The 26,925-nt window shown below is 36.9% G+C and overlaps 1 protein-coding gene across 6 annotated transcripts in view; it reads left to right on the forward strand.

The window, feature by feature from the left end:
* Osbpl1a (oxysterol binding protein like 1A) overlaps nucleotides 1-26,925 on the forward strand; it is a 198,608-nt gene that overhangs the window by 57,728 nt on the left and 113,955 nt on the right. For all 6 annotated transcript variants that reach the window (XM_087189608.1, XM_021265138.2, XM_087189620.1 and 3 more), the window contains 3 exons: nucleotides 10,178-10,276; nucleotides 10,699-10,821; nucleotides 16,528-16,609. In XM_087189608.1, the coding sequence (XP_087045734.1) occupies nucleotides 10,178-10,276; nucleotides 10,699-10,821; nucleotides 16,528-16,609 (304 nt within the window). The remainder of the gene's footprint in view (nucleotides 1-10,177; nucleotides 10,277-10,698; nucleotides 10,822-16,527; nucleotides 16,610-26,925) is intronic.

Consider the following 26,925-nt stretch of genomic DNA (forward strand, 5'->3'; position numbering starts at 1 on the left):
AGTCCCCTTTCTTGATCTTTTGCTTCTGTGGAGTTGATTAGGTCCTGGCATGTTGTGCCTTATCTAGTTTTACAAGTTTCAATTTCTTATATAATTGTCTGCTTAAAGCCTACATCTGTGAGTCATATGTCAGTAGCTCATGGACATTGACTCCTGTAAAGCACATTCTGTTCACATTTCAGTTTCTTTTCTTTTTTTTCCTCACTTTTTTTTTTTTGGTATCAGGGATCGAACTCTGGTCCTTGTGCTTATGCAGCAGACAGTGAAACCACTGAGCTAGATCCCTGGCCCTTTTTCCCACTTTTTAAAAAATTGGTGTATATTCTACAGATAAATGGGTTTCGTTTTGGCATCTTGTACATGCACATAACATATTTCTCACTGTCTACTTTCTTAAGGGAGAAGCTTACTTACCTCAAGATCATTTTTCTTGTGTTTTTTAAAAATTGTAGTAAAATATGCATAACACAGAAGTCACCATCTTAGCTATAGTGTGCCCTTACATTGTTGTGGTCTGGTAACACCATCCATCCGAGGAATGCTTTTCATCTATCCAGACTGATACTGTACCCATTAAACCCTAATTCTCTATAGCCCCCTTCCCCACCCCGACAACCACTGTTCCACTTTGTGTCTCTGAATTTTACTGCTCTAGGTACCTCATTTTGGGGAGTCAGAAGGCATTTGTCTTTTTCTGACAGGGCTATTTCACTTTGGAAAATGTCCTCAAGATTCACCCGATTTGTAGCTTGTATCAGAGTTTTTTGTTTGTTTAATTTAAAACATTGTAATCGTGGCAAAAACATACATTATTTACCATCTTAACTATTTCTGATAGTACCATTCAGTAACTTTAACTGTATTTACTTTGTTGTGAAACTGGAACTTTTTCACCTTTCAAAAATGGAACTCTGGGGCCAGGGATTTAGCTCAATGATGTCGCCGCCTGCCTCGCAAGTGCAAGGTCCTGAGTTCCATCCCCAGTACCAAAAAAAAAATAAATGGAACTCTGTACTATTGAGTAACTCCATCTTCCCCCGCCACTAGCCCCTGACAAGCACCATTCCACTTTCTTATTTCTATGAGCTTGACTACTGTAGATGCCTCATCTAAGTGCTTCTGGTGACTGGCTTTTTTTATTGTAACTCACATTTGTACCATTTCTGGCTCTTATTTTTTCCCAGGGGATATGTGTTGTGGCTTGAGTAATTTTCTCCTTCCAGTATGGCTCTCTTCCTTCGCTCCTATTTCCATGCTCTCAGGGCCTTCACACTAGCTACATACTGAGTGCTGTTTAACTTTTTATTTTGAGACAGAGTCTCACTAACTTGCTCGGGCTGGGCTCCAACTTGCAGTCTTCATGCACCAGCCTCTCGGAGTGACCTCCATGCCCAGCTCCTCTCTTCCTGTTTGGACTGTCCCTGTCCTGGACATTGCACCCTGTGTCAATCCTGCCTTACAGTGTTATAACTACCATTACATAGTTATTTTAAATGAGTTGAGAAAAAAGATGAAAGTATATTTATACTCTATTTGTAGTGACCTGTGCAGTTCCCTTTATTTCTTGTCTGATGTAACTTTATTTTAGCCTAAAAGATATCCTTTGCACTTTCTTGTAGTGTGTGTGCCTCCTCATGCTCAGTGAATTCTCTGAATTTTTGCTTATTAGGGAATATCTTTGTCTTCATTTTAGAATGGTAATTCTTGCAAGATAGAAACTTTCTTTCAGCACTTGGAACATGTCATCTTCCTGCTTCTGGTCTCCTTGGTTTCTGATACAGACTCAACTGTCCCTGTCTTTTTCTTTACTGCTGTTTTTAAGGTTTTCTCTTTGTCTTTCAGGCTCTGACTACGATTTTTCTAGGTATAGATCTCTCTGGATTTATCATGCTTAGAACTTAGTGCATTTCTTGGAATTGTAGATTAATGTTTTTGTCAAACTTCAAAAGTTTTCAACCATTATTGCTTGTGATATATTTTCAGCCTCTTTTTAATGCCTCACGGGTTTCTGAGGGTGTTTTCTTTTTAAATTCCTTTTTTCTCTTTCTTCCCTTCAGATTGCTCTATTTTCAAGTTCTGTCATTCTTTCCCCTGCCGTCTCAAACCTGTTGGAGTGCCTCTTGGTGAATTATTTATTTCAATTTTGGTAGTTTTCAACTTCAGTATTTCCATTTGATGCTTTTATTTTTATTTATTTATTTATTTTTTGGTACCAGGTTTCAAACTCGGGACCTTGAGCTTGGGAGGCAGGTGGTGGAACCACTGAGCTAAATCCCCAGCCTGATTCTTTTTTATAACTTGTCTCTATTGATGCATTGTATTTGATGACATAATATATTTAAAACATTTTTAAACATGGTTTCCTTTAGTTTTTAAGCATATTTACAAGAGGTTTAAAATTTCTGCCTCTCTTGTGGCCAATTTGTTGCTTGCCCCAAATAGTATCTAGAACACATAATGCTGTGATGTTGGCCTTTTCCTAATTGTTTGCTGCTGAGATCACTGTTTGTGACAGTGCCTCTTGGCATGAAATTTTCAATGCTTTGCTCTAAATAAATTTAGCCCTAAGCTTTAGGGCTTGCCCTATATTATAAAACTTTCCATGGAGTCAGGGAGAAGGGGCTAGAGTAATCTCACACTAAAACTCCACCACCATCTACTGTTTTTACTGAGGTTGGGTAGGTTTCTTTGAATAAGCACTTTAGTTTTTTAAATATATCTTGGGTCAGTCTTTAGTGTCTTGGAGTGCTCATTTTGATTCAAATTATGTTGAATTTATACATTTGCTTGGGGTACATGCTTTGCTGTCTTAGTAAAATTGAAACTAACCTGTAAATACTGCATATCTCCACTGATTGAAATCTTTAATTTTCTAATGTCTTATAATTTGTTAAATTTATTATGTATTTATTATTGAAGCTATTATAATAGAGACTGAAATTGCTCAGTATCTCATCTTCTCATTTTTTGCAGCTAGTATATATAATTATTTTCAGTATTTAGCAAATGCCCTACTTTTTGGTATTTTGCAGATTTCTCAGGATCTTCTATATGTATAAATAAGAATTGTCTGCAAATAAGAATTTCAGTATTTATTTCCAATCTGTGTGTCATTTCTTTCTCACCCTTTCTTTATTATACTGGCTATGATGTCCAGTACAATTTCAGTATAATTGATGAGTCAATTTTGTTTGTTTTATTAAGTACAAAGCATTAAGGCATTTAGCCTTTCACCATCAAGTTATTTGCTATAGGTATCCATAGGTGCCGTGATCTGATTGAAGTTCTTCTCATTTCCTACTTTATTGAGAGCTTGCATCATGAAAACATGTTAAATTTTGTCAAGTCCCTTTTCTGTCTTATTGATATCATTTGTATTACTTTTCTCATAGTATTAATATGGTGACAGAATTTAGATTGTTAATAAACTAATGTACGCTGAAATAAATCCCACTTGGTCATCATATAGTATCTCTTTAATGTATTGATAATATTTTGTTAAGGGCTTTTACATCTCTGTGCATAATAATGGTTTATAGTTGTTTTCCTTGTGATTTTCTTTTTCATATGACCTTGGAACCAGAGTAACACTGGTCTTGTGCTGTGTTTGTTGCTTTCCAGTTTTCTGGAAGAATTTATGTAGATTTGGGCTTATTATTTATTTATTTATTTTATTAATTTCTTTTTCTCTGGTACCGGGGATTGAACTCAGAATGTTGAATTTGCCAGGCAGGCATGGCACCACTGAGCTACATCACCAGCCCAGTTTGGTTTTATTTTTTCCTGCAGTGCTTGATAGAATGCACCCACAAAGCCCATGAGCCAGGAGTTTATTTTGTGGAAAAGCCTATGTGTTAGTTACTTTTCTCTCGTTGCTGAGACAAAATACCTGACCCCTGAAGTTAAAGGGGGAAAGGTTTATTTGGCTTACATTTCATAGAGGTTTCAGTCCATTATCGGCCGGCTCCAAGACAGGGTGGCAGAGGACCAACCGGGTTGTTCATGGTGGAGGAAGACCGCAAAAGTAACAAGGAAATTTAACAGCACCTGTCTGCCCCTTTTTTTCTTATTTAGGCTACTTTGGGCAGGCAGTACTCACACCCTTAATCCCAGTGCCCTCAAGCCTAGTCCCACTGTGAGTCAGTCACACACTCTATTCAGCCGCCTCTGAGACAGCATGAGGCTTTGGGGGGACATCTAAACACCAGCCATAACAGACTGTAAGTTAAGTTTCCTCAATTGCTGTTTTCAAACTTATTGTTAACATTATGCCCTTATCTATTGTCCTCATATTGGTATGCTAATGTACCCTCTTTCAGTTCTTATAGTGATACTTTTGTCTTTTTTTTTTTTTCAAGCTGCCTAATAATGTTTCAATTTTATTGATTTTTTTCTAAGAACTAGTTGTTTGGTCTTACTGGATTTTCTGTTGTTTTTGTTTCCTGTCTTAATTTAAAAATTTTTTTTGTTGCTTTGGATTTCACTTGCTCTCTTTTATAGTTTCTTAAAGCTAAAGCTTAGATTACTGAGACCTGTCTTCTTTACTAATGTGGCCATTTAAGCTATATTTTTCCCTTTGTACCTGTTTTTCTTTCATCCCACTGGATTTAATGAGTTTAATTCCTAAATAATTGGAGTTCCTTGGTTATTTTGTTCCTGATTTATAATATGATTCCGTGTTGGTCATTGAACATACACTATATGACTCGCATCTTGTCAGAATTACCAATATTTTTGTAAGAGCTCTGCTTGTGTATTGTCCTAATACATGCACTGGTTGAGTGTTGTGTCCTATAAATATTTTTTTTCCCCATTAAGTTTATTGGTACATTTTAGGTATAAAATACAGTTACATTTATCATTGGGATCTTGTACCCTTACATGATGTATCTTGGTTCGTATTTTTTTTCCCTTCCCCTTGGCCTCCCTTCACCCCCTCCACCCTCCCCTATTTGCAAAAACTTTGTTTCCATTTTTTTCCTTTTCTCATATTTTTTCTTTTCCCTTCTTTCCTTTCCCCTACCCCTCCCACTTCCCCTGGTCCTTTAGACCTTTACTTCCTATTACACAATGTCAATTATATACTTTTAAAATTACAATATCAAGATCTAGGAGACATTACCACAGATTTTACAGAATTTAAAAGGATATAGAAAGCGTTATTCTTTTTTTTTGTTACCGGGGATTGAACTCGGGTCCTTGCGCTTGGAAGGCAGGCACTGGAACCACTGAGCTAAATCCCCGGCCCAAGGATATAGAAAGCATATTACAAAAATCTGTTTTGAAATAAATTTGACAACTTCTAAGAAGTACCTTGGAAGACAAATTAATGAAACTAACTCTGGAGGAAATACAAAATTTGAATAGCACCTACTAAAGAAAGTATATTCCTGGCTTGAAAACCTACTTATATGACAACAACAGTTTACTGATAAATTATATCAAACAATTAAAGCAGAAAAAAGAAGGAACACTTCTCCCCTCATTTTAGGAAATCAACATTGTGCTAATCCTAAAACTGGATAAAGATAATAGAAGAAAGTATGAACATAGATAGAAATTTGTTTTAACAAAACAAACTATTAGAAGTCAGATCTGGCAGTATGTAGAAAGTGGTTTTATTACAGGGATGGCAGTGTTGGTTCAGCATTGGAAGATCCACTCCCAGAAGTCATCATTTTAACAGAGGAAAGGAAAAAGCCATATGATCCAATCACTAGTTGGAGAAAAAGTATCAGACTAAATTCTACAGCTGTTCATGGTGAAAGCTATCAGGAGACTAGAAGTAGAACAGAACCTTCTCAACAGACCAAAGACATGTACTCCATACTTCCAGCGAGAACACCTTATATGAATGGAGAAGATACAATGCTTTCTCCCTAAGGTGGGGAACAAGGGCAGATATGCCTACTCTTCATCTGTCCATTAAACTTTGAAACATAGACCTAAACCAAAATAGTCTGGCAATAAAAAGACACAATTAGGATAGGATTGGCAAGGTAGAAGCAAAATCTTTATATGTAGATGATACGATCACCTACAGAGAAAATACTAAGAAATTTCTAGGAGCCCCTAGAACTTGTATTTGAATTTAGCAGGATTAGAAAATACAAGGTATATATAAAAATTCAGGTCTGTGTATACTTGCTATAAATGAAGAGTTGGATATTGAAATTTAAAAGTTATGAGTACAAAGGACCTAGAAAAGTAAAAAAAAAAAAAAAACTGTTGGAAGACGTTTAGTACCTAATTTTAAGACTTCCTACTCTAGGATTTAGTCTAGGGGATTTAGCTCAGTGGTTTTGCCGCCTGCTGCACAAGCGCAAGCACCCAAGTTCGATCCCTGGTACCAAAAAAAGACTTCCTCTAAAGCTACAGTAATCAAGGCAGTGTTGGTGTAAGGAAAGACATATAGATCACTGGCATAAAACAAAGAATGTAGAAATAGAACCACACATATATGGTCCACTGAGGTTTTTTCTTTTTTTTCAAAACTTGAATATTTTCTTTATTTACAAGTAACTGAGTTTTGAAAGATTATTAAACATTAACATTTTATAGAACATAAACTGAATTCAAGAGCCGAGGAAAAGATCGTGTTTTCAGCAAATGGCACTAGAATACCTGGTATCCGTATATAAAAAATTAACCTCAACCCTTTATTTCCATACATAAAAATAACTTCAAAGGATCTATGAACCTAAATATGGAAGACTAAAACTCTAAAACTTTAAGAATAAATTATAAGGGAAAATGTTTATGAAGTTAGAGTAGGCAAGAACTTCCTAGGATACAAAAAACATGATGTATAAAAGAAAATTGATAAATGAGATTCCATCAAAATTTAGAACTTTAAATGACATCATTAAAATGAAAAGCAGTCCTTAAACAGACCATATTTACAATGCATACAACCTATGACCAGAATATATAAAGAACTCTTACAGCTCATTAATAGAAAACACAATTAAAAAGACACAAGAAGATGATAAATAGCCGGTACAGCACAAGGAAAGGTGTGCAACACTAGAATCAGAAAAATACTCATCAGCACAATAACAAGATTGAATTATACACTCATTAGGGAGATGAAGTTAAAAGTTTTAAAAGCCTTGTCATGACTTTTTCTTTGGATTCTCCCCCTTTGCATTTAATTTGTCATGCCCAGTGGATTCCTTCTGCTGGGCTTCCTGGGGGTTGTGATCCTCATTGTCTTTTCCTAGGATATTTTCTAAAATTTTTTGATGTGCTGGTTTGGTATTCATGAAGTTCCTGAGGTGCCCTTTGTCATGAAAGTATCTTATTTCACCATCCATTTTGAAAGATAGTTTTGCAGGGTACATCAATCTGGGTTGGAGGCTGTTTTCCTTTAGGGCTTGAAATACATCACTCCAAGCTCTTCTTGCCTTGAGGGTTTGCATTGAGAAGTCTGCTGTGATTCTGATGGGCTTTGCTTTGTATGTGATTTGTTTCTTTCACTGCTTGTAGAATTTTGTTCTTCTGTTGGGTTTCTGGAATCCTAACTATTATATGCCTATGTGTAGATTTTTTTTGATTAAGGCTAGTTGGTAGTCCTATATGCCTCACTTATCTGTATGTCAAGTTGTTTTCCCCTCCTTGGGAAGTGTTCTGGCATCACTTCTGTGAACAGCTTTTTTATGTCATCTGCACTCTCTCCTCTTTCTTCATTGACTCCATTCAGTCTTATATTATTCTTTGTATCATCTAGCAGCTGCTGGATTGATTTCTCGTGTTCCCTTACAATTTTAAAGCAGTTTTTCTTTTCCTGGTTGCTAATTGCAATCTTATCTTCTATATCTGAAATTCTGTCCTCACATTGGTTCATTCTTCTGTGTAGACTTTCAGTGGAGTTTTTAATCTCCTGGAAATCTGTTTGTATCTGTTTTATGGATTCCATTTGTTTCTTATGTTGGGATTCCATCATGTTCCTCAGCTCCTTTATTTTTTTATCTGTGTCCTCTAGATTTATTAATCATGATTATGCACTATGGGCACAATTTTTGCTCTTACCTGAGAAATTATTTCTGATTTCATTTTTTTCCAGATCCTCTTTTGTTGCCAGTTCAGGGAATCCAGGTGTTTGAGTGTCAGAGTGTTCCATCGCATTTCCCTTTAGGGTTGCTGTAGGTGATCTGGAAGTCTGTTTTTGAGGCTTGTTTACATGTCTTCTCATTTCCAGGGGTATGGGGTGGGAGGGTGGTGCTGGCGCCTGTGCGGCTCACCTCCTCTGCCCTAGGAGTGGTGGAATGGCGTCAGGGGAGCCTCCTCCTGGGCGCTGGGATTGGCTCACTTCCTCTGCCCTAGGAGTGGTGGAATGTGTCCTATAAGTATTAACTCAGGATGATCATAGTGTAATTCAGATTTTCTGTGTCTTTCCTGAGTTTTAGCTAGTTCTATCAGTTACTGAATAGGTGTTAAAATCTGTAACTATGCTTGTCTGATTGTATGATTCTTTTTTATTTTTGTTTTGTTTTTTGGTTTTTTTGGTACTGGGGATTGAACTTGGGTCCTTGCACTTGCACAGCAGGCAGCGAAACCACTGAGCTAAATCCCCCGCCCCGTATGATTCTTGATGTTATTGATCACATATATATATATATATGGCTGTTATTTTTCTAATTAACATATTGATCTTCTTTATAATCCATTTTGTTTTGAAATTTTTTTTGCCTGATATTAATATAACCAATGTGGCTTGTATGATGACTATTTTCATCTATTTACTTTGAATCTCTCTGTATCTTTATATTTTCTTTCTCTTGGAGGTACTGTATATTTTAGTCTTTATTATCCTTTCTGACAGTTTTGGTCTTGCATTTTTCTTTTGTGAATGTGTTCTGCTTTCTTCCTTATATGTGAGTTAGTATGGATTGTATTCTTAATGTTATCAATGTTAAGTTCTAGAGATCCTGGATTCTGTTGTTTCTCTTTGTTAAGTGTTACTTCCTTTGTTTTAGCAAGACATTTTCTTGCCTTGGTTTGGATTGTAAACTGTCTTGGGTGGTGGATCTGGCCCCCATTGAGATTGATTGTGTTTGTGTGAGCTCCTTTGAATCTTCCTGAGCATGTGTGGTTCATGGATCGGTTAGAGATATGAGGATACAGACTTGGGGGCTGTCTCATCTGTCTCTTTTTCTTGAGGGACTCCTCTGCTCTCTTTGGTGTTTGTGGCTCCCCAGTTTTGCTTGATTCATTCCTAAAGACAGACAGGCTGGGTTTTCCGCACGGGCCCTTGTTTCTGTCACCTCACTAGATGCGCTGCTCTTGGTGCTCACCCAGGCCATTGGTCTTCCACAGCTCCTCTTTCCATTTCCTCCTAGAGAACAGTGCTTTCCAACAGCCTATCAAAGGTTGCTTGCTTTCTGCATCCTTCCTGTGCTGGCTTTTCATCTAAGGGGGATTGGGGGCTCACAAAATAGTTTTGTATTTGTTTTCTGCAAGGAGTGTCCTCTGGTAGAGTCTTGAAGCAGAAGCTTGCCCTTTTCCATTTTTACATCTTCTCCCTTTCCAATTTTTTATTTAAAAATTATTTCTTACTCTTTCCCTTCCCCTGTCTTTATTAACCTCATTATTTTATGCTAAGCTAAAACATTTTCCGTAGTCAGCACAAAACATACACAAGGGTGGTACAAAGAAGGTGTTGGCGCTATGGCTTTCAAAAAGGGTTTTAGATTCTAACTGCATACTAACTTATCTTTAATAGGATGTATAGAGCTAAAGCTACATACGAAGTGAATCATTAGTATTTATTATAAGAATATGAAAGCCAGATTTGACATAGATAAGTTATGGTATATTTGATACTACCACTATATCATTTTTCTCTGATGTTGTCAGTGTTTTAAATTACAGTAATATCTTGGCTCATGAATATTTCTGTTCTCAATTCAGTTCTCAAACAGAAGTGTTCAACAAGATTTGCTTCTGTTCACAAACTCCACACTGGGTGACAAACACAATTGCGGTCATCTTCCCTACACAAATACAAAAGCAACCATCTTCCCCCAAATCCTAGAACAAGTTAAGTTTATGAACCAAGATACCACTGTATTTGAGTATTATTAAGTCATGTTAATAGTTCAGATTTTATGTATAGGTAATTTTAGGATCTTATTTTGTCAGTGAATGTTGTCTCACTCATTTCTTTATGTCTAAGGTGAAATCCAGTGATAGCTGCCTCTTCTTTATTAAATGCTTTGATGACACCATTCATGGCTTCAGGGTTCCTAAGAATAGCCTTCAACAGTCACGGGAGGTAATCGTCTGGATTCATTTCTTTTTCGTAAAACTTAAAGGACATTTAAAGACATGAAAAATGTAATATAAGTACAATATTAACATTTATTCTACGATCTTGTTGATTTTACTTTTTTAGTAGGAACAACTATATAAAGTGTTTAAAATTTGGCTTATGAATTAGTTCTTAATCAACAAGCACTTGTAGGTGTTTTCTGTTCATAATTTGTTTTTCATTTTGATTCTTTGAATGTGAAGGGCCCCTACTGACTTTGGAAAAAAAGCTAAATGGTAATGTAGTCTACCCTCAATTTTTAAATGAGAAAATTGAGCACTATAGGATGGAAGTGCTGCACTGATGCTTTATATAGATCATTGTCATATTGTCTCTTTGGAGTAAAAATGTTCTTCACTTTTATTCACATCCTTGGATTATCTCAGAACTGGCTGGAAGCAATCGAAGAGCATTCTGCTTATAGCACCCACTACTGTTCTCAGGACCAGATGACCGAGGATGAAGAGGAAGAGGCGGTTTCTGCTGTGGAGTTGAAGGAATCCTTACAGGTTAATAGAACATACTCTGGTCTTCACTCTACTCTGTCATGTAGGTTTTAATCAAGAATTACTTTGTTAAGAGGTGAGGTTTTGAAATTATGATTTCTGACAACAGTGACACGTATTTTCTCTGTCTCCTCATATTCTGTTGGTATTGAAGATGTCTTTCGGCAGTACTATAAAATGTCTCTGCAGATAGGGTCTAAGGCTCTAGACCTGTGCCTGTGTATATTGCTTCCTGTTACATGCTTCACATTGCTGAAGCAGTTGTCATTCTGTTTGGAGACTGTTACCAGTAGGGGGAGCAGGAATAGCTTGACTTGCTGCCCTTTATGACTTCACCACGTATTTCAGAATTTAAATAATGCAACCGTAGTGACACATTTCTTCACCGATAGTTTTGTTTAAAACCACTATAGAAGTCCGTGACTTTATTGCTCAGAGATAAAGTGTCAGTAATGAACAGAGAGGCCCCGGTGTGAGGTGACATCGATGTCTTACCCACTGAAGAATATCAGCCTATGTAATTGACATGAGATAGGTATTTTTTTACTGGAAGAGCATCAGTTTCTGGCTATAGCTTTGAAATGCAGCTTCTTTATCAGAGAATGGGAATTGGGTTTGGAAGGTAGAACTACACATGATGAATTCAATGTAAATAATTATGTCAGAGCATATGGATTGGTTGTGGGATTTATGTTTCTAAATCAAGAACTCTTCTGAAGTTTTTTACCACTTGCAGAGTTTTATCAATTTGAGACTCTTATCAGTGAACTTTGCAAAAGTGACATCTACTAAAAAAAAAAAAAGTGACATCTACTAGAGCATTTAGAATAATACTAAAACTGTGAAAATGGAGAATGTTTAAATACATATGGCCACAGTCATGTTAAGCAAGTAAAACTGTGTTAAATGCTTTAAAATTTAGTTGATATTCCTTAAGTGAATCTTCTCCTCAATATGAGGTGAATGATAAGACCTGGAAAGATTTACAAAGCATACCAGTATATTTCCAGGATTTTATGGTAATTTTAAGACCTTTTGAATGAAAGCAACAAGCAAAATAAGGATATGGATTTGTTCTTATATATCTTTTTATGTTAAACACTTTACATTGCTCTAATCAGTTGTCATTCGTGCTAACTTGTATACTATTAAACTTCCTTAAAAATTTCTTCTTTAGCAGTAGTTTCAAATTTTCAGCTAGGTTACCAACCTCAACTATACCTTCTATTTTATTCCTTATTTGACTATTTTGTTCAAATGTTAACTTTAAAACCATGAAATTATTTCCTTCTAATATTTATAGAATGTCACGCCAGTGAGTGTTTTAGCCACTGTTAAGTGGCTGAAATGGCCAAGTTTTGCAAGCTAGCTCTGTCCGACAGGCTTTGGATGCTCCCTCTGTGGGTCCTGATTCCGCCTCAGCATCTGCAAGCTGGTTCAAAATAGGTAAAATCTGAAATGGAGCTTTGAAGTGTGTTGAATTGTAGCTTGGCGTAGGTTGGCTCCAGGATGTCTCTGATGCTTCAGTTAAGTTACAAGGAAATTTAGGGCCCAGTTTATGAAGCAGATTGTTCTTGGTTTCTGTGGACATTCTAAAGGAATCAGGTATTCTAGGATTGGTATGCTCTAATCATCTAAATTAACTAAAAAATTGATTTCATTTCCTCAACATACCTTTGGATTAGTAAGTAGACTTATAAGAAACTGAGAAAAAGTGAGCATGTTTTATGACACTTTTGGTCTCAATTTACCGCCCTACAAGCTGTGGTCCTCCCAAAAACTGAAAACAATTTTTTTGTTTTGAGCCCTCTCATTGCCTTCAGGTTGAGTCTCCAGGGAGAAAAGTATAAGACAGGTCATAGAAATACTGTCTTTATGGTGTTGCCTTAATAGCATCTTGAAAATGTTTCTGAAAAAAAAGTTGAAAAAGTCAAGCACAATATTTGTGTAGAACTACACTGTCCAATATGAATGCTCCTCGCCGCTCATGTCTATTGACAAGTAAATTAATGAAACTAAAAATTCAGTCCCTTATTTTATTTATTTATTCTTTTGGTACTGAGGATCGAACTCGGGACCTTGCACTTGCGAGGCAGGCACTGGAATCACTGAGCCAAATCCCTGGCCCTCAGTCCCTTATTTTAACTAGCTGCATTTCCAGTGCTTAGTAGCACATGTGACTATCACATTGGACCCACAGATACAACGTTTCTGTCATCATGGGAAGTTTTAGTGAACAGCAGTGGGATTGGCTCTTAGATACTTGAGATGACATTAGCAGAGTGGGAGCTGTGTTTGGTGAGAATGTCTCGCTTCTGCAGCAGTGATAGGTGAACCTTTTAGAGAAATAATGAGCAGATAACTCTAAATTTTAGCCAACTGAAAAAGATACAACTTTCCTTGTTTAAGACTACATTATTCATTACAGTGAATACATAGAACGATGCCTGTGTATCAGCATGGGACTGGTAAGGGTTCATCCATCTGTATAAGAATGAGGCTGACTTAGATATGCTGATATATTTAAGATATGTGAAGTGCAAATGGCAAGGTATAAAATGGGACATCAAATGTGCTGTGACTTGGATGGAAAAAAAAAAACAGAACATGTACACAGACATGTTTGTGTCAGCCTAGAATGTCCCTAGTAAGATGAAAAATTAGCAGTTGTTGCTTTGGGGTGAGGAATATGGCAAAATGGGCTTTAGGACACCAGTCAGGGATGTGGGGAAGAAGTCTTTTTCTCTCTAGATCTTTGTTTTTCTGTATACACCTACTGCAAAATAGAACATTAAGATAATTATAGGGCTGGGGATTTAGCTCAGTGGTTCCGCCGCCTGCGTTTGAAAGCGCAAGGTCCAGAGTTCGATCCCTGGTTGAAAAAAAAAAAAAAGATAGTTTTAGAGTAGGACCACAGTAAAATGCTAAAATAGAATATATGATCTCTGGCTTAGCTTAGAGCAAGGGGAGATAAGGCTAACCTTGAAGTGGACTTGGCTAGAGTTAGGAAGACCATGGGAGAAGTAGTAGGTACCTCTGCTTGCAATAGGACTGTTTTGTGCAAAGAGGAAGCTTGTCAGGATTGTACACACTATGGTTTTGAAGTTTCAATTAATATTTTTGAGGTATAATTTTTTATACAGTAAAATTCATTTTACATCTTCAATTTAATGTATTTTGACAAATATATGTACTTTGTATAACCACTACTGCTGGTGAGTTGTTGCTGTCAAATCTTTTTTTTTTCCATTTTGTTTGCTTTTTGAGACAGACTTGCTATGTACTTCGGGCTGACCTTGAGCTTACTAGGTAGCCCAGGCTGGCCTCAAATTTGTGGTGATCCTCCTGCCTCAGCCTCCCTCAGCCTCCCTAGTGCTGGGATTACAGGTGTGTACCACCAAGCCCAGCATGACAGGATACAGGAAGAATATTTTTGTCACCTCAAAAAAACCCCTTTGGTCCTATTTCCAGACAATGCCCTGGGAACTTTAAATGGCTGGTGGTAGAATTACCCTGTCCACTCTTCGCATGCTGCCCATCCCATTGATACACATTTTTGAACTGCCACATAGGTCAGGATGGGGTATTTTAACATCAGTTTAAGTCCAGCAGCTGGGAGCAAAAGTCCATGTGGACAGAAGTGGGAACAGGTGACCTGGGCTGTTCTTGTGGCTCGGCTGCTTGTGTGTTGCCTTCCCATCCTTTGGGCCTCTGTCAGGTGTGACTATTGTTCTGTGTTCTTTGCCCAGATAACCTGGAAGTGGTTTAAATTCTGTCAGACATCAGTATTACACCATTGCTCAGTGGAGTCCTATTTACTGTATGTAGTTCAAGAAATAAAAAGTAAAACTTAGAGTCCTTGATACAGGGTGACTGGCATAGAAGTCAAGAATGAGACACCATGGCAGGCTCTGTAGAGATTTCATAAGCATTCACTTTCATGAGTAGATGTTGAGGTTTTCATAATACCACCAATAACCACCAAGGAAGATTATAGCAAATTGGCAAGTGTGTTGTGTTTATTGTATTGCCCCTCTCTGTTTTGAAGTATCAGTATAATGGCACTAGATTGTTTAAACAGAAGACACATACACCCAATTTAATACTGTATATGTAGATTGACTCTTCTCCTTACCTATTATATACCGTTTTTTTAAACAAGAAAATCATTGATCAAGTGATCAAATCATTCACCTTTTTTTTTTTTTACTGTCAATCTAAGGTAAGACGAATATGATTCAAATATTTGAAAATGATGCTGTAGGGGGTGTTTCCTGCCTTTAATTACAATTTCAGAAGCTGTACTACTTATTATAGATTCACAGTCTGCAAATGAAGCTGGTGCTCACTTTTATGAGTCTAGCCAACTTTTATCCTGTAAAGGAAAAGGAGAAACTGGTGTTGACTTTCACATGAGCAAGAATATTAAATATGTATAGACTGAGAATGACGATTTTCTATTAATAAATCATGGGTGAGGTACTTGGCTTCAGTGCATGTTTCCAGCTCTGCTTTTTCCTGCCTTCAACCTGTACTCACAGGCTATGTCTGAAAAAATTCCAATACTTACCAATACTCTCTTTATGGTGTTTTAAATTGCATAGTGCAGGGACACTCCCTCTCCAAAAATAAGTTATATTTAAACGTTGTTAGGACCCTGGAAAAGAATAATATAAGTTTGCAGGAGAACATTGACTGTCACTAATGTACCATGAATAATTCTGCAGTGGTTGAACTGAGCTTCATAAGCACTAAAATATTTATAAGGTGGAATTGGAGAAAATGGTGCTTACCTGTGTCACCTTGGCTCATAATCTACAGTAGGTTAATTTGGGCTTAGCAAAATGTTTTATGATGGACCAGTTGTGATTCAGAGTACAAAGGAGGCCAAATATATTACTCAGCACTGTGATTCTGATATTTATAAGATCATGGTTCTCAGGATAAGTGTTTTCAATTTCCATAACCAAGAAAATTTACAATGATAATTTTCTTATTTTTGTCACTTCTTTAAAGGGAAATCATATATAAAACTAAATTTAAAATGACATTGATTTTCATCTGCTGGCAGATTTGCTCTAAGACAGGATGCCCTTATAGCATAGAATTCTGTATTTGTTTTGTTCTTAGGGATCTAACTATGTAGAGCTTTGAAATTCCAAGCAAGAATGCTTTCTAGAATTGATTTTACCTTCTTTTCATAAGCTTTGACTTACTAAGAAAATGCCCTTCCTGGTCTGATTTGTGTGGAGGCAGTGTGTGCTTAGATTGCTGAATGAAATTCAGCCTGTGGTTTCCAAATGTTAGGACCATCTGGATTTTTTAAAAACAGAGATATATTTTAAAATACAGTCTTTATAATTGCTTAAATTTAATAATACCTAATGAAAGTTAATCAGAGAAATCTAATTCTTCATGTACACATGGCACAATAAGATAGCAGTGTTAATTAAAAGTGTTTTATGTTATATAGATGACAGATGTTGAATGTGTTTAGAATTAAATATTTTTATTAATCTCTGCTTGACAAAATATATATAATTATATATTATTATATTAATATTATATTCAATTTCTAAAGGAATATTTTTTCTCTTTTTTCCTCTTTATAAGGAATCAATCATTCTGTGAAAGTTTGGGGAGAAACATTAAAGCATAAATAATGTAAAAATTCTTTATTCATTTAACTTTTTTTCTTTGTTTTTCCAGAAAGCACAAGGATGTCAACAGAGACTTGATATGGAAATTTCCAACTTTCTCAAAATGATAAAGGAGTACGACATGGCCAAAGGTAAAAAAAAAAAAAAAAGAGAAGCATTATCAAAAATCACTCTTTAACACAACCCATTTCCAGAGGTATTGATCCTCTGCAGTTCTAACAGTTTTTAGTTTTGAATTCAGAATACATTTTATATTATTTTTACTTATTTATTTTTTGGTACCGGGGATCGAACTTGGGACCTGCGCTTGTGAGGCAGTTGCTGGAACGAACCACTGAGCTAAATCCGCGGCCCTCAGAATACATTTTATGAAACTAATTTGAAATTTAAAAAGGGCTATTTAACATTTTTATTCTTTGAGGATGTTTACTTTATAGAGTAATATTTATTCTTTTAGGAAAAAGAAAAGCCAATTTAAAGTTAAAATTTCTCAAGCTTTAAGAAATTCTGCTTGTGAGTACTCCAGGAGACTGGCCTTGGGTTGACTGCCATATTACTAGTTGTTTCTTTTTTTTTTTTTCCCCCCCTCGGTACTGGGGATTGAACTCAGGGCCTTGCACTTGCAAGGCAGGTGCAGTGCCACTGAGCTAAATCCCCGGCCCTAAGTGTTTCTTTGAACAGTACCTTTAATTCCTCTAAGTCTCAGTTCTCCTATCTCTTCTCCTATCTGTACATTAAAGGAGTTTGTTATATCTGTTTTAGCCTTTCATGATTCTATAAATGCATATACAAGCTTATCTACTTACTAATCTTTCAGTTATAACTTTTTATATCTGTGATCTGTGTTAGTTATGAATTATGAAGAACTGACTACAGATAGTCTAAAAATGAAACTTAAGTATTAAGCAAAATTGTTTATTCCTTTGTAAATGAAAAAATGCATCATGTTTCTTAGACTTTAAGCTCTTAACATTTGCTTAGACTTTGGCTATGATGTGTATAAATGACTCCCGTAAAATATAAATTGGCTTAGTTATCTATGAGTACATGATGATCAATTTTTATTGTGAGCTAGTTTCCCTGAGTGTATTTCTAGGTTGTTTGTATGTTCCCAGTGTTGTATCTGTCTGAATGTATCTCCAGCATCCCTTTACTAAAGCTCAACAGGTATTACTTTGATTTTCCCATATTTTTATCAGTAGTGGTAGCTTCAGGAAGGAGTCATTTTGATTACTAACTGCAGGCTGGACTGTTTTATTACTTAGCATTATTCATTTACAGTGGACTTTAAAAATAACAGTTTCATTAGATATAATTCATACAATGTAAAGTTTACCTGTGTAAAGTGTACAATTCAGTGGTTTTTAGTATATTTACAGAATTATGCAACTCTGGCTATCAGTGGGCTTTTAAAACAGCATCCACCAAGAATGATCAAAAGTCAGAAGAGATACTAATAACATGTGAGAGATTTTTTTTATGAAGTCCAATGAAGATTAATTCATTAACATGGACCAAAGCAAAAAAATTATATCAGAGCTGCAACAAAACTAAGTGGGTTTTTTTAAAATCTTGAAACAAACCTCGGTTCAGGTTACCTACATGCATGTCACTTTTAATGATGTATTAGCAATGATTCATTCCAGTTTGGAGAGACTAATAACACATGAACATTACTTAGATGCATAATATTCGTTAGCACAAGAGATTTTTTCCGTATGGTGAGTGCCATCTGGGTGACTCGGAGATGCTTGACTATTATCTGACAACCCTGTTGGGCGGGAGATTTAGCTCAGTGGCACTGCACCTGCCGTGAAAGCGCAAGGTCCTGAGTTTGATCCCCAGTACCCCACAAAAACCTGTTGAATACATCTACAGTAGAACTTAATGGGCTTTTGCTCTGCGTTAAATGTCTGTGGAGTGAGTTAAGAGTAATTCAGTGGGCTTATTCACAAATAACTGTGAACATTTTCTGAAAGATCAGAGCAGATAAATAACATTACATTTTATATAAATAGTAAGTACATAGATTAAAATAATTTCATGAATGGAATAGGAAAGTTGAAGGTAACAATGAGTGCTCTAATGCCAAGGGCTTGTAGACAGTAACCTTGTCCTTTGTGTTTTATTAAGGAAACAGATAGATACACCTCCTGCTTCAAACAGCCTCTGGCCCTTCTCAAGATTTATGCTCCCAGTTTCTCTTTGTTCATTAAAAGAAAGTTTGGTCCTTTCATTTGTTTGTTTCTTAGTAACAGAGTTTTTTTTGTCTATGACTTGTACTGAGTAACATTTTGGCTGTTCTTTTAGGATCATGTTATACAGTGTTTATTGTTATTCTCAAATTATTTTGTTGTGAAGTTTTTATTTTTTCATGGAAGAGTGCTTTTAAAATTTCCCTTAATATCTACTTGTATTACATTAAAATAAATTTTAAAAAGAAAAACAAAAATGTTGTAAGAAGAATTTTGATCATATGTTTGGAGTTGTTAGCAAAATTGTGTTAATGTCAAGGCCCCAAATGCTTTCTTTTTATTCCGATTTCCACCGTGCTAGTTCAGCTCGTTACCTGGTCAAATCAAACCAGATCATGGCAGCAGCCTCTTCCCCAGTCTCCTTGTCTCCTGGGGCTCCCTCTGCATTCCATCCTGAGGGAGTTGAATCAGAAGACTTTGAAAGAACTACTCTGACTCATATTCCATGAAGTGTTACGTTCTTGTTGTCAGATTGACCCCGCCCTGATTTTGGTAGTGGGGATTGAACCCAGGTCCTCACTATGCGAGGCAAGTGCTCTGCCACTGAGCTATCCCGAGCCCTTTTCAGTTTGAGACAGACTTGCTAAATTGGTTAGGCTAAGCTCGAACTTGTGAACCTTCTGCTTCACTCTTTCAAGGACTGGGATTATAGGCATTTTCTACCATGTCCAGCTGCTGCCAGATTAATTTTATATAGGTACTTTTTGTCATCATTCCTCTCTGTCTCTCTCTGTCTGTATCCCAACTTCCCCCCTCTCCCCCGACCTTGAGATGGGATCTTTCTGTGTTGTCTAGGCTAGTCCCAAACTCCTGGGATCAAGCAGTCCTCCTGCTTCAGCCTTCCTTTTAGCTTGGACTATAGGTACATCCTACTGCACCCAGCCTGTAATTATTTATTTTTGTTGAAAGTTTTTCTATAGATCCTTGCCACTATAGAATAAAATGCAAGCCCTTCATCCTGGCTTTTAAGGACTTTCATAGACTGGTCAGCTAAAATTAGGTAAACAGTTTTTAAGGTTTGTTTCCAACAATCTTCTCCCATTCTCTCCCTTGTAAAATACCTTTGACCAAACACCTGATTTGGTTGCTGTTTTAAGTTGGAAATGTTCGCTATTGAAATACTTCATCATTTTCATGAACAGATTTAGACATAATTTCTGTTGAATGCATGCTGAATTTTATGTATCTGTCATTGGCAGCACGTTTTCAAGGCTTAGAAAAGGTATTATTGAAATCTATTAGTATTTTATCTTTACCAGAAGTCTTGTTGCAAAAATAAAATGACCCACACTAGTGAAACTTTGGTAAGCTTTCTTGAATGCCATGTGGTCAGTCCATGCATCTCTAAGTTTATTCTTAATGTAGGTTTTTACTGTAGTAAATAATGTGTACTTACATGTGATTTAGCACTGCATCACCATAGTATTCTTAGACATGGGATTAGTGGGTGAAATTGTATTTTTGAGCCTGCTAACAGCATGTAGCTAAATTGATTTCCCAAAAAAATGTCACTTTACCTGCCAACCTTAATGAATATACTTTATCACATTATTAAATGTATAGAGTGAATCTCTGGCTAAAGAAATGAGAGTTGTTTTAGTTATATAAAAGAAGAAAATCTTAAAGGGAAACACTTCCACTCAGTCAGTTTAAGTCTTCGTCAAAATCCTGAGCTTTGCGTAAACAGTTTTCCCGCCTTCGCTGGCTCGGGCCACCCTCCTCTCCCACGCAGACTGTTAAAGCAACCTCCCAACTGGATCTTGGGTTCCAACCTGCCCTCTCTGGTTCTGCCCCAGGACTTTCTCAGATAGCCACAGTTGGTAACCTTTGCTTGAAGCACCCAGCGGCTTACAAATTGCCTCACTTGGCTTGAAAAACAAAGCCTAATGACTTGTGCCTTGCAGCCCATTTACTTCTTGGTCCTCATCTCTCCCATCCCCTTGGTGGCTCCTCTACAGCCCTGTAGCCTTCTTGCCATCCCCCGTCCATCCAGGAGTGTCCCTGCCTCGAGCCTTTAATGTGCTGGCCCCTCTTCCCGGAAGGCTTTCTCCAGGGTACTCACTTCTTACTGCCCTTGGTCTTTCTTCAAACAGTCCCCCTGGACTGAGGCTTCTGCCACCTGCATTGGTTTGCTTCTCCACGCACCGTCTCTCTCTGTCCTGCAGCCTGTTTTACCAGGGCCTCCTTGTGCCAGGACTTCTGATGGGTTCAGCAAATGGGAGTCTGTTCAGGGGACTGGAGGAGAAGCGGGTCAGGGGTTTAGCTCCACTCCCTGCAGCTGGGGTGTGGTTTAACAGTGCCATTGGCTTCCTCCAGTTCTTGCTGGGCTTAGCAACTGTTCTGTCCCCTCCCCCTGCCCCTCTAACCCAGAATGGTAACTGTGGCCTGCATGCCAGTTTCTGTTAGTTCACTCAGCCTGCCTCACCTTTGTGACAAGTCTCTTTTAAAATTCATCTCATCCTTTGAGCACAGCAGCTCCGCCTTGCCAGGGCCCTTACACCTTCCTGTCCAAAATTTCAGCGCCCCTCAACACTTGCTGTCCCTCTACTTTGCTTGTTTTTCTTTGTCACTTTTTAGACTTCCTGTACATGACTGTCTGCCTCCCCCACTAAAATATAAACTCCATGAGGGCAGGAATTTTGTCTGTTAATCTGCAGCACCTCCATAGCACGTGCTGCCTGATGGAGGACCCCCCCTCCACAAATGGGTGAATGTGATGAATTATCTATTTACTTACTTTATATAACATTTCTTTTAAACTCACAAGTAGTAAACTTGTTCTGTCAGGATAGTAAATGTACAGTTTGTACCAGTCACTAAGACCTTCTAGAGATAAAATGTGGAAGAAATCATGAGAACTGGGGAATGTTTATTCCACATTCTTTGGAATGCCTTTGACTTTGATATCCTCCTCTCTTCTGGATTCACTTCTTTCTGACTGAGGCAAATCTTTAAGTGATTCTTTCATTCAGGGCCTGAGTTATAAAATCTCTATCTTAATCTTTATTTCGCCTTCACTAGGTTATAATTATCTTCTGTTATCATTTGAAAATGTAATTCCACATTCTCTTGACATCCAGTGTCTTCAAAATGATTGTTCTGTAGGCCTTTTTTTCACTTTGTCTATGGTATTCTTCAGTTTTATTCTGTCTCTAGGTTTGCGTTTTGTTGTTAAATCCTTTTTACAGATAAGCTAACTAAGGCACAGAGAGTTTAGCAAATTTGCCTAAGAACTAGTAAAAGCCAAACTCAGCATTTGACCCTATGCAGCCTACTTCAAAGTCTGCTCTTACCCGATAGTCTGGAATAAATCAAGAATTCTGTTTACCCCTGAAATATTTATTTGATCTACAGACTGGAAGAATTGGCAGATTTATCATGAGATCTGCAGGGTAAGATAGATTTGTTAAGGACAGCCACATTAGCTATCTGCTGTCATTGAGGTGTTCAGATACTTGTCCTCTATTTGAGAGTTCAAGAGAAGGTGTGACTGATGCACAGCAGAAGTTTCTAACTTACAGCAAGGAACCTCCTTCCCTTTTTTTCTGTCAGCATTTCCCCTTCTTGTTGTCCATTTTCTTATTCTTTCTTTTGTTCATTTCAAAAAATGCATCAGTTCACACAACTTTCCAAGCCCAAATCTTGGAGTCATCTTAACTCTTTCTCTGAACATCTTTTGTTGGTCAGTCCTCTCTCTCCCTTAGCTTTCTTCTTTGTTCTCCTTTTTCTGTCCCCTACTGTTACATTAAAATAAGCTGTAGCTGTCTTTCCCACAAATTATAGTAGTGGCACAATCCGTCTTATCTTCATGGAATGTTCTAGAGTATACTTAAATGTCTCTTACAAACGAGACCTTGTTCCAGCCTCATTAGGAGGCTTCAGTACCTTTGTGTATAATCTACTCTAAGATGGCTTCATGACCTGGATCTACTCACTTCGGTCTCCTTTCTTACTTCTTCTCTTCTTGTACTGTCTGTTCAGAAGCATGGAACTTTTCTTGTGCATTCGGTCCTTAGTACATGTTATTCCCAAGGGGAGAGATACTTTTCTTCATCTGTTCCATGCACTTTGCTAGAACAGCTTCATGATTTCTCCAGGATTAGTTTAAGTGTTTTAACTATGTGTTTCCAAGTCATCCTGCACTTTCCTTATCACAGACAGTACTAAGCGATCTTTGGTGTCACTCTGAGTGTTTCTGTTTCCTGTGCTGGACAGGCCTGCCTTTCATGGGTCTTAGAAAGGGCAGTAAGAGCAAGCAAAGTATAGGGCACAACCATTGCTTGTACTCGGGGCCATCATTGCAGAGATCTGGAGTGGGAACTTCTGCCCCTGGTCCAAGCTTTTTTTCAATGAGGTTGTGGAGTCCAGTGGGCAAGTTGTGGCTATGAAACCAAGTGATCCGTGGCACATTTTCACTTCTGCCAGTCTGAGAAGACAGGTAATTTTGGTCACCTGAAGCACTCTCTAGTATGTAGGCTCATCTCATTCATTAACACATCATCAAAGTCATTCTCTCCTCACCTTAGGCTTTGCGGCAGGGGCCTTCCCAAGGTGCCTCAGCTGTCCTTTCCACAGGTGGAGCTGTCTTCGTCCTATGCATCTCTGCTCATTACTGCTTACTTCATTCATTCTGGTTTTCTCCGGAGGTCATTTGATCTTCCAGTGCAATTATTATAAATTATCTAGATACATAGATATAGATATATGTAGGACTCCTAGTCAGAAGTACTTATGCAGTAGATGATTTTTCAAAATAGCCCTGAATTTAAACAAATTTATATTCTTGTAGCTCATAGTGTCACTTTTCTTGATTTTTTTCAAGTTACCGTTTTATGTTGCATTTGTAGATTAGTTGATTTATTTTTATGTTCAAATATCTTTTCTCTGTTTTGAGGACAGAGTACTGATTTTCTAATGAATTTATGAAATTCCAATCTGATGTGAAAGCCAGTGTTTTGAATACCACCTCTCATCCAAGATGGATCAGTTCTTGCATGTACATGGTCATATGCATTAAATTTTTCTCACCCAAGTTGTCCCATTTCAGTATTTTTTAAAATTATGATCTTTACCTTTGTCACTAGATCTCTTAGTTTTGGGGCTATTCTCTCTGTTGTGTTTGTATTGTTGTGTTTGTATTTGAACAGAAAAAAACCAAAAAAAGGTAACACCATTACTAGAAGGGCAAGGAAGACAAGGAAATGAAATGCCATTTATTCTGGTTTTTTTTTCTTTTAAATATCTTGTCCCAAGTGATAGAAATACTTGGATAGTGACATGTTGAAAAACAGGCAAAATATATCTTCTTGTGTCCCGAGTAAAAAGCAAAATGTAGTTTAAAAGTTACCAGTTTCTCAATCTGCCCTAATTTGCAAACTTATGGTAATATAAATGGAAATGTCTCCATCTTTCATTTTTTCAATAAAGTATAATTCCTTTTGATGTAAAATAAAAATAATTCAAAAGCATCCAGATTTTCTGTGCATAGATATAAAAATAATTTCCTTATTCATTTAAGACACATTTGAGTCTTGTGTGTTGTTGTTCAAAGTTTAATGCGGGGTGTTTGAGGAGTAAAGAGGTCTAGAATTTAGAGGAGCAGCAGAGATCCAACATCCAGCCCAGGCTTCCTGTCCTATATTGTAAGTGTGTTGGGCACTGTTGGAGTCCTGGAGAGGACCGTGTCCCACGGTGATGTCTCAGGGAGGCCAATGGGGAAGACGGCATTTAAACTAGACCTTGAAAGAAAATAATTGTTTTGTTAAGTAGAGAAACTTCTTCATATGAATTTGATTATTTCCAGTATCGAGAAAGAAGGAACATCTTGAGCAAACATTTGTAAGAGCAAAGAGTAGGTGATGATTTCTAGGTAAAAGAGTATTTCCAGGAAAACACTGTGGCTGAAACTGATCTAGTTTATGAGGCATTTTAAGTGTTAGATTAGGTTGCGGAGTGTGACCTTTTTGTATATTAGGAGAACAATAGAAGTTGTCTGTATTCACGTTTAATTAACATGTTAAAAGAAAAGTACTTTCCCACTACTTTTAAAACTTATCCAATTAAAAATTGTACAGTATAATCATGGAAAATGACAGATTGTGAGCTTTTTATATGTCTCTAAAGTTAAGCTTTTCCAATATATCTTGTAGCAGCTCTCCTGACTTCAAAAATATTTTTAGCACAAAAAATAATTTTTTCCTTAAAATTAACATTCATATTCTTATAGCAGGCCAAATAAGGTTAGCATACTGGTCTTGTTGCATTTATTCTTGGCAGGACAGTCTCTCAGTATTAACTGGCTAAAACATATTTGCAGTGATTCCCAGTTGGTCACTTTCCTAAAAGCTTAGCATTTTTCTTTCTTTTTATGTAACAGCACATAAGCATCATTATATAAGAAGCATGCCAGAGTGAATTGAATAACCTTGATGTGCTGCACTACCATGTAGCATATGCCAAGTTCATCAGTTCTTCAACCATGCCACTATGCAAGTTAATTCTTATTTGAAGACCTTATTTTAACACTAGATTGTCAGAAATTAGATGACTTTTTTTGGTATGGGATGCTGAGAATTGACCCCAGGACCTCATGCATGCTAACTAAGCACACAGTCTACCATGGAGCTCTACCCCCAGACCTTCAAATTAGACAACCTTGATTCTGTTTTGGACAAAAGAATTTTTATGTATGTATGAATTACTGAATAAGTAAATAAATAAAATAGCTTTTGAAAGCTTACAGAATCGGTTTTAAGCATACTTAAGTATTTCTAATAATGTCTTTGGACAGTGGGTAGCAAAAGTATAAATTACCTAAAATGCCTCAAATGGGGATGTTTAAGCATGTGATGGTATTTAATGAAAGAAATAGATCCATGATGATTATCCTATAACTTCCTGTCATTTATACTGTGAAAATGGAAAATTACTTGATTACCCAAGAAATCTATGGAAGACAGAGAAGCCATGTCTGTTTTTTCTTGTACATCTCATCACAGTGCTCAGTCCACAGCACTGTGTGACACCTGCTGAGGTACTATTTAAGTCATATGGCATCTAGCATATGGTAATTTCTGATGCTGTTTAGCAACTAAATAGAGACTCAATCTTGACAATGTGTATTGAAGGTTCAGAATGAAAAATACGTAAAGACAAATTTATTTTAGAGTATAGTAATTTTCATTTATCTGGGTTTTGTTAAGAATCGCTAATAATAGGAAACTGTTTCTTCACAAGATGAAAAATGCTGAAATAGCATTTGGTCTTCACATCTGGATATTAATGAAAGGTTGTTCATGTCTTTCTTTATTCATGGCAATCTTTTCCTTTTGTTGCCTACTTTTGCTTTGTGAGTTTTGAGAAATAACTTTTCCAGGAAAGGGACTTTCTTTGCGTATATAAGTCATGTTAATCTAGAAAATGTGGAAATATTTGAAGAAAAACTAAAGGTTAATACAGCTTTGTCACTCTGAAGTATAAATTCTTTGGTACGTGTTCTTGGTAGATGAGTTTTGGTATCTTGTGCAATATTGAATGACACAGGTTTACACTTTATTCTCCCCTTATACAATCATTCTATTTCCCATTTGCAAAGTTTTGTTTCTTGATGGGACTGAGTGTTCTGTGGCTTACTACGTAATACTTGCAAATTGCTGACATTTGTATTTACTTGATTGCTTTTGTTCATGGCCGCATTTACTGTATTTTAACATTTTTAAATGATTTATAATACGAAATAAGCTACAGATTTAATTTTCTTCTTTTAAGTGGTTAGGTTTTTATTTGATGGAGGGACAGCTTTAGAAGATCTTGCTGTGTAACTAACCAGAAGCCACACTATTCTGACTGTGTTTCTCTTGCATCAGTCTGGATAAGAGATAGCATTTTGGTTGTTTTTAAGTGATATTTGTGGATTTTGCAGCTTTCTGCCTTGGTTTTTGTTTTTATTGTTGTTAATGGATTAAATATTTTAAGATTTTCTTTAGTGGACCAGAAAAGATACTGATACTAACATTTGTTGGTCCCAATTTAAATAAAACACTAAAAGATATTTGGCCTCCACAGGGACACTTTTTTTTTTTTTGGTAGTACTGCGAATTGAATTCAGGACCTTATGCTTTCGAGGCAGGCTCGTGCCACTGAGCTAAATCTCCGGCCCAGGGATGCTTTTTTTTGGTACCGGGGATCGAACT

Source organism: Heterocephalus glaber, unplaced genomic scaffold (genome assembly GCF_053883595.1).
Source record: "Heterocephalus glaber isolate CG9 unplaced genomic scaffold, H.glaber_assembly_v1.0 deba00000331, whole genome shotgun sequence".
In the NCBI taxonomy this organism is placed as follows: domain Eukaryota; kingdom Metazoa; phylum Chordata; class Mammalia; order Rodentia; family Bathyergidae; genus Heterocephalus; species Heterocephalus glaber.